The sequence below is a fragment of the Pecten maximus genome, chromosome 6 (assembly GCF_902652985.1).
Source record: "Pecten maximus chromosome 6, xPecMax1.1, whole genome shotgun sequence".
In the NCBI taxonomy this organism is placed as follows: Eukaryota; Metazoa; Mollusca; class Bivalvia; order Pectinida; family Pectinidae; genus Pecten; species Pecten maximus.
The window spans coordinates 24,593,199-24,602,043 of NC_047020.1; the positions used below are offsets into that span (position 1 = coordinate 24,593,199).

Below are 8,845 nucleotides of genomic sequence, written 5' to 3' on the forward strand. Positions count from 1 at the left end.
GGGGCGGGGCCCAATAGGGGAAATTGAGGCAATTCCTTTAAATCGCTACTAGTCATAAAGTTATGAATGGATTTGAACCCAATTTGGTCAGAAACATCCTTTGGGGAAGGGGAACAGATTTTGCATAAATGGTGACTCTGACCCCCAAAGGACCAAAGAGGCGGGGCCTAATGGGGAAACAGAGGTAATATCTTTAAATCGCTACTAGTCATAAAATTATGAAAAGATTTGAACCGAATTTGGTCAAAAACATCATTGGGGGAAGGGGAACAGATTTTGCATAAATGGTGACTCTGACCCCCAAGGGGCCAAAGGGGCGGGGCCTAATGGGGAAATAGAGGTAATTCCTTCAAATCGCTACTAGTCATAAAGTTATGAATGGATTTGAACCCAATTTGGTCAGAAACATCCTTTAGGAAAGGGGAACAGATTTTGCATAAATGGTGACTCTAACTCCCAATGGGCCAAAGGGGCGGGGCCTAATGGGGAAATAGAGGTAATTCCGTAAAATCGCTACTAGTCATAAAGTTATGAATGGATTTGAACCCAATTTGGTAAGAAACATTCTTGGGGGAAGGGGAACAGATTTTGCATAAATGGTGACTCTGACCCCCGAGGGGCAAAAGGGGCGGGGCCCCATATAGGAAATAGAGGTAATTCCTTTAAATCACTACTAGTCATAAAGTTATAAATGCATGTTGTAAACTCAGAGAGTCTGGACTTCATTATTTCTTTGAAGCAGTTGGGATCCCCACGCTATAACCATAAATAGCATTGTTTGAGGTTAACAAACAAAAGGAATTGAACATGAACATTATTTTGACATTTGGTCAAATCCAACCAGGTGAGCGATACAGGCCCCATGGGCCTCTTGTTTATATTAGGATGAGAAATGTTGAATCTACATTGTTGTTCATGTTTTATACCTATGATGAGGTTTGTAAGAACAGTGGTTTATGTTTCTGTTTTTCAATTACTGATGGAAATTTTTATCCTTATCATTATACTTGTGCTAATAAAGCAATCAAGTGTGGAAGACAATACCCGCTCAGGTGCGCTGAAAATACACCAAGACTATGGAATTTAAGGGTGGTCTAGAAGCATATTTGCTTAACTGACTGATGAAGATCAGGTAAATCGGGTTAATTAATGTACGATGTTACACTCAGAAAAAAAACTATCTTTGGTCCAATGTCATCAGATCATTCCAAGGAAAGAGCGATGTGTTAGACTATTTGGTGGCAGATTTACCGTGTAACTGGTTATTATTGTGGATTGGTTACTTTTGCATTTTTTGCTGGTCTACACGATCGTAAAATATTAAGTATATTTTAAAAAAATCATCAATGGCTTTGAATGTCATGAGGAGCACCTCCAAATTGGAGAGGTGAAGGTGCACGAGGAAGGTTACGTGATTCTACACATTTGCACCACAAAAAGAACCAATTACACTGTAAATGTGTATGTATTAACATAAATACAGGAATGATGGGTCGCCAGCGTTACAGTACATTACATTTTTTTCTTCTTCTTTTTATAAATGACTTAAGAATATTAAGGGACTTGTGCAATAAAACATAAAAATGGAACATATTCTCTTATGTGATGTATATAATTAATATATTGTGATACTCCTGGATAACTGAGCAATGACAACTGTTCCTGGTGTTGAAGGATCTGATTTATCAAGTTACTTCCCTTCGTTTCATTACATTACTCTGCATTACTCTACCTATTCCGTACCTTCCATCTAACCGATCTTGTATTGGAAGAAGTCACAAAATATTACAAACTTTCCTTTCGACTATAAATAATTGGATTGACCATGTCATCCGTTTTATCAAATCAATATATAAGAATGAGCCATGCGATAATCACCAGATTTGGTGTAAGTAAATGAAGTGTAGATATTTAGCGGTTCGTGCTGCCTAACTGCGTGGTACAGCACGGAATCGATACGGCATTGGACTGCGAGTGAGTCCAAATCGTCCCTCCAATGAGGGGAGCACGCCACTGTGCTCAAGCCGAAGGTCAAATTTCTGAACAAGTGATGTGACAAATAAGAATAACTCCAGCTTGGCAAGGGATTCTCCAAGGCACACCCGTCTACCTGGAAAGCATGAATGATAGATGTTACACGACCGCAAAAATAGATATTAAATTTATTAAACGATCAATTCCTTTCCTAGTATACTGGACACGACTCTCCTTTGTCTAGTGTACCTGGTGGCCAATCTTAACAAAGACCTGAATTCCTTCTGGATTTACACTTTGGTGGGCCTTAGCGTCATTGAAGAGTCTTAGACGGAACAACTGTATGATTCTATTCAAATGTATTCCTGGTTTTACTGCTGTCCTATATTTTCTGGCGCTGTATTTAATAGCGAATGAAAAAAAAATCAAGTTAATTTTGAAAATTGCATGGAAACTGTTTTTATTATGACGTGTAAATATTATTTGCATAATATATAAAGTTGATTGACATCTTCGCATGAATCGATACTTACCTATGGAAAACGCTATCATTTTCTTGTCATTTATCACCGCTCCTTCAGCATCAAGAAATCGAGATGGGTCAAACTTTTCCGGTTCTGGGAATACTGTCGGATCTCCCAAAACAGAATCCAGGTTTGGGATGATCATGGCATCTTTGGGAATGACAAATCCTTTATATGCAATATCTTTCTTTGCTCCGTGCTGGACGGAAAGCGGGACTATATTGGCGCAGCGAAGAACCTCGGTCAGCATCGCTTCAGAGTAGGGCATGTTGGATCGGTCCGCGCCTGTCACAGGTCGGGATTGGCCAACAACAGTGTTGATTTCCGTGAACATTTTCTCCTGTATGTCAGGGTTGTGGAGAAGGTAAAGGACGCTGTATCTGACGCCAGTGGCGACGGTCTCAGTTCCAGCAGCAAACAGATGCAACAGTGTTATCAACAAGTTGTCATCTGGGGAAGAGAATATAAATTTATTTGCAAACACACCACACAAAAAGATGCATCATACGGGTAGGCCTAGTCGTCATGGTTATCTCATTAAGAAATTATTATATTTCTACATTTTGATGCTGGTATCTGATAGACATTCGTGCTCCCTAGTTCTAATTTTGAGACCATGACATTACTTGGCTTTGTACCCAAGGAATTGTCCACGAGGAAGACGCTTACCCTTCCTGAATGTCTTATTCTTCATGTACCTATCAGTAGCCTCCGTATAGATAGATATCTAATCGTTTTTAAGCTAGAATCGCGGTTTTGATTTATTATTTTTAATCATTCGTGCTCGCACAGAATTAATCCCAATTCATATAATTATAAAAACCAGTAAACGAATATTATCTCAGTGTAATCATTTTACACACATATCTTGTATTAACATCTTTTTCAACATGGCGTATACCTATGATATGCCATACATCAATTTCAATGATCTGGAGATCTACAATGTATATAGGTTCCAGAGGATTTGATTTAATTTGTATCGTTTTAAAGCCCTCAGATGTTTATGTAATTTAAGCGGACGGTCACGGTACAATGCTAACACCATCAATTAAAGATCACATACAATATATATGCTATATCCATTAATATATACTATGCACATATTATATATACTACACAATACTTTATACACACATATATATATATACATGCAATATACATATCGTCACTAATGTGGGTCAATAGGATAATAAGGCATATTGGCTACGTTTAACAAGGAGTTAGTTCAGAAACGACTTTATAGGTTAAGGTACATTTGTTTGAAACTTACGGCTATGAAGTTTAAAGGTCATTTGTTTTAACCGTACGGCTATTAAGTTTAAAGGTCATTTGTTTTAACCGTACGGCTTTAAAGTTTAAAGGTCATTTGCTTTAACCGTACGGCTATTAAGTTTAAAGGTCATTTGTTTTAACCGTACGGCTATAAAGTTTAAAGATCATTTGTTTTAACCGTACCGAAAATACCTGTCGATTTGATTTAAACATAACCACAGTGTACAGATGCTTAATGACGCGGCAAAGCAACCGGTTACCGATATAAGAGTCTTACAGGGTCAATGACTCCTAACACTCATCATTCTATAAGTTATTTCTATATCAATATTTGAGGAATGATATTCGAATATGTCTGAATAGTTAAGTTTGCGAAATAAAGTATTCACGAAATCTAAATGATGAACAGTCACCGAAATATCGCACATAAATTCCTTAACTGATGGTGATTTACGGAAATCAATTCACACACTTAGAAGTTTTCAGGAAGTTTTCATAATGTCTATGGACCAGTTCGACATTATATTTCTATTCTTTTATGTTGACATTACCTGTGAACACTTGTGTATCCCGTCCCCGACTTTTTTGTTCTTGAATGAAGGCGTCTATAAAATCCCTCGTTTCGTTTTCGTGGAAAGAATCACGATGCATTTGTACCTGTTCTGAAAAATGTTCCAAGAATTCGCTGAACACCTTTTTGAATCTTTTTATCTTGAACATGTCGCCTGGTAAGTGTCGTAGTGCTGGGAAACAGCTGATTAATCCAGTCGGTTTGTTTATCGTCGCGGCTTCATCTAACAGGGACACTAATTTCACAAATCTCGCATCATTATGATCAAATCTTTCACCAAATACTATGCTGCAGATCACATTCGATACACTCACATGGATGATCCTGTTGATATCAAATGGTTGACCGCCTGTTTCCATGACATATTTAATAAAAACGTCAACCTCCTCGTGAATCTTAGTTTCTAAAGATTTCTTTCCAAATCCAAATTCTCGCAATGCTTTGAGCACGAATGTTCTGTTCTGTTTCCATAGTTCTCCTGAGCTTGCCATTAAACCTGTGAATGAAATATGAAGTATTCAGCATTTTATTATATCAAGTTCTTCAACTTGTTCCTTCCCTATAACAGGAGTATGTAACGGGACATTACTTTGAGAAAGGGTGTAAAATGTAGTGAACCGATGCTTACTGGAAATGTGTTTTTTTGTCCCTGGAAGGTAGAATTGTTTTTACAGTAATCATAAATTGTATGTAGTATCAATTTAAATATCCATTAGTTATGTGTACTAATAATTATAGCGTTTTAGTGAACATTTGTCGCGTTTCTATAGCATTGCCTAAAATCAAATTATTTTTCATAATAATCCTATAAGTGATAATTACAATACAGGTCAGTTACGTGGGCGGTTTTGTGATAGAGTTACTCGGTCTCAAATTAAGCATGTATGTAATGTCATTCATCTATTCCCTCTCAATGGGTAAACGTGAGATCCAAGGGGCAAACATTAGGCAACGTGCAGGATAACGAAATTCACAATTTTGGTAAAGCACGTTAAGACCCTTCCATCTATGAAGTGTATTTGATAATTACCCTTTTCTTTAGAGAGTTCCACGATGACGTAGGTTTCTGGCCTATCGGAGAAGTCGTCTGCTCGTTTAACAAATGCTTCTTTGAGATTCTCGTACCCGTTGATGACAACTACTGTTAAAGTGCCAAGTTTGATGCTGAACACATCCCCATATTTCTGACGAAGTTTCCTGAAGACGTCTGTTGGTGTCCCAGTCTTCATTAACATTATACTTCCGAACAAGGGCCAACCGTAGGGTCCTGGGGGAAGGTTCCGTCGTTTCATTAGCCATTTAACACTGAAAATCAACACAATAAAAGCAATAAAAGCTGATATGAAATCCAATGAATCTAACACAGACATGTTTGACGACAGCCGTTGAACAAAAAAAATACTACAACGTCCGCCTCGGTGTCCTAACGTGCGCCGGTCGATGTAAGCCCGGCAACCACTTGTCATATCGGTGTCATGAGTGACAAATGTTAACAATACCCTCTCATGTTACTTCCTTGTATCTGCGGCCTGTATGACATCCTAATCTATAAATGTATGTTATACATAGATATATCCCCAAAAGAGAAGTTATTTCATAAAACTCAAGTAATTAAAAATGTCATGGTTTGAATATCAATATACTTTAACTGATGCCATTTAACATTAACTAACATTAAGTAAAGTAAAACACGACATAGTGAACGATCTACCTTAAACACTACACATGATAATTTATCCAGTAATGACGAGATATTATGTTTGTAATGTTCCGTTCGTAGAACGTAATAATTGTGCCCGCTTTCCCAATTGCATAATTGTTAACAGACAACTGAAATTTGGATCTCTTTTCATATTCATGTCTCCCTTGGCGTGTCCCCTTTTGGCCTTTAATCGAGCATTCGCCTTGGTAAGGAAGATTTCGGGTTTTGTCCAACGGCTGAGTCATGGCATTGTCTATAGTTCTCTGATTGATGTTCAGTTTAAGAGTTGGCATTCAGGACCGGTTCGACCTTTGTCAGTATATTATGGCGGGGTGTCGCTCTACTGTGTCCAGGTGTGGCATGTTAGTGCCGTGGAGGACTGGTCCGACTTTTGTCAGTACAATGTAGCTGGGCAGGGTGTCACACTATTGTGTAAAGGCAGAAAATAAGAGGGTATGGAAAATTAACTTATACTAAAATATCAGTACTAATAAAATAAGTTGCTCCTCTTGGAGGTTGAGGCCAAAAGTAGAATATTGAGTTGTGAGCAACCTGCTCAAGGCCACCGGAGAGGTGACAAGACGCGTGTCGGATTGGAAGCCCGTCAGGAGGATGGAGAAAGACAGTTTGGTAGGTATACGTTTACTACTGCACTGTGTATGGTTATAAATGTCACAATTGCAACCTTATTGTTAAAGGTGACCTTTGTCAAGTGAAAAGTTCGATGACATGGTCCTTCCTAGCCACATTGGTAACGTCATGCTTTTTTTTTTTGCAATGATATGGGTGATAAAATGGTAATAAACAGTAAACGTCGATCCAATATTCGTTTTGGAAGCAGAAAAAACAGATCACACATTCGACTTTAAAATAAAAGGAATGTTTATTTCGATTTGAATAGTAGTTGTATTTAAATGAACGAACATTTGAAAGGAGCTAGCTGAATATACCCTCTAATAAATGAATATATATACATTAAGGAAGAGCTCCACTAGGTACTATAACAAGATTTAGTCATGATTATATGTAACATTCGACAGACTTTCCCATTCGATCCTACTAAAAAGATTGTCTTAAATTTCAAAATTTCTGAGTTCATGCGGAAATGCTTAATTAAAATTATAAGTATACTTGTTAATACTTATATCTTATTTAAGAAGATAGGAAGATTATTTAGACCATAATTGTGATTTAAAGTGGACAATTTCTTCGGTATGCTCATTTCCTTTACAAAGGTGTTTGCTAAAACATGCAGATTAATTCATATGATAAATATATCACTCAATGTTTTAATAATTGACCATTCTTCTTCCAGGAACTGAAGCACGCCTACACGCACCCTAGATGAGAGAAATTGGAAAGAAGGCCGGGCAATGCTACTAAATTACTCCACCGAGCAAACAAAAGACAAATCTAAATACATTAAAAACTTACACTTGTCTCTAGAGTATTAAAATCTTAAATAAAACTTGAGTTTCTCTTTCGGTTCGTCATACGCTCCAAACATCATTTGATGATAGTGACTTGGATATTGCATTGTTTAGATACTTATTATTGGGTATGTGGAAAAGGAAATGGTCAGTGAATGTTGAATAAATGAGATATAAATTGTTTATCAGTTGGTTTCTACAGACATGTTTTGTCTCAATGCCTATGACAGGACAGAACAGCATCTGACAGTTCTCACTAGTAGTGTGGTGACACGCGATATATGAAATGAAAGTCATTATTGACACGTATCCTTCCTTGTCTATTTCCTGCTTAAACAACCACGTGTTTATTTCCTCCCAACCAGGAAAGTGTCTAGCTCTGGTTGTCAAGGTATCGCTCTACCAGAATCCGATCTGGAGCCCTAAAGTAAGCAGTATCCTTCCGTCTGTCAGGCCGCCAGCACTTTCCGGGGTTTATTTCAGAATTCAGAAGGTCAAACTTTCTGAAACTTCACATGGGGATTAACCATGTTGTGCAGATATGCACAAGGCGTTCTAAGGTCAATGTCAATTGTTGTTTCTATAAATAAAATTAAAACTACATTGTCATGAATACTTTATATATGACCCTTTCAAGGACCATTGTGAAAATGATATATTACGATATGCAGATGTGAGGTTAAATTAAAAGTGTATGATCATTGTTCCAGGTTAATGGGTCAAAGTACACTATGGACCGCTTTTTGGAATATAAGATAAGTTTGTGTACAAGATACCTCATGAACCCTTCATCGATTCCGTTCGCTATATTTTCTAAATATAAAAAAAAAAGAAAAAAAGATGTAGTTTGTATATTTAGACCAAACAATAGTAATTCAATATCAATCTAACACTCGGGTTAAAATAAGTCTTCACGCCCAATACATGCGGGGCTGTCTCCTTATCAGTAAACCCGGTTAGAAATAAACGAAATATTTACAGTCATGAAATTCAAATATAGAAATTTCAGATCCAATTTTCATGCTATGTATTTATATGTGTGCCGCCCAGGCCCCCAGAAGAAATGGTTTTAAATCCTGCATTCTGAGACTGTCGGGGCCACATTTTCAACAAAATAATAACTGAAGTTTTAAGGAAGACGCAGTGTTTTGTATGACAGCATTTAAGTTGGGGAAAATCAAAACTTGCTTCCGAAATTCTAGGATTTGATGCTAAGGGGACATGGGTTATACAGAATAGGACGCGGAGCCTAGGCCCACAGAAGCTTTCGGAGAAAAAGTAAACATTCCTGTGTCACTATCAATTTCGATGCATGTGAATAATGGAGAAAATTATCAAGATGGTAGGTAATATTATGACTTCTTTGTAT

At 37.3% G+C, this 8,845-nt stretch overlaps 1 protein-coding gene across 1 annotated transcript; it reads right to left on the reverse strand.

The window, feature by feature from the left end:
* Nucleotides 1–1,392: 1,392 nt before the first annotated feature.
* LOC117329325 (cytochrome P450 2J6-like) lies at nt 1,393–5,935 on the reverse strand. Its single transcript, XM_033887235.1, has 4 exons — nt 5,375–5,935; nt 4,325–4,840; nt 2,508–2,948; nt 1,393–2,110 (listed from the first exon to the last, which is right to left on the reverse strand). The coding sequence occupies exons 1-4, from the start codon at nt 5,808–5,810 to the stop codon at nt 1,929–1,931; spliced, it is 1,575 nt and encodes a 524-aa protein (XP_033743126.1). The 5' UTR covers nt 5,811–5,935; the 3' UTR covers nt 1,393–1,928.
* Between the last annotated feature and the right edge of the window lie 2,910 nt (nt 5,936–8,845).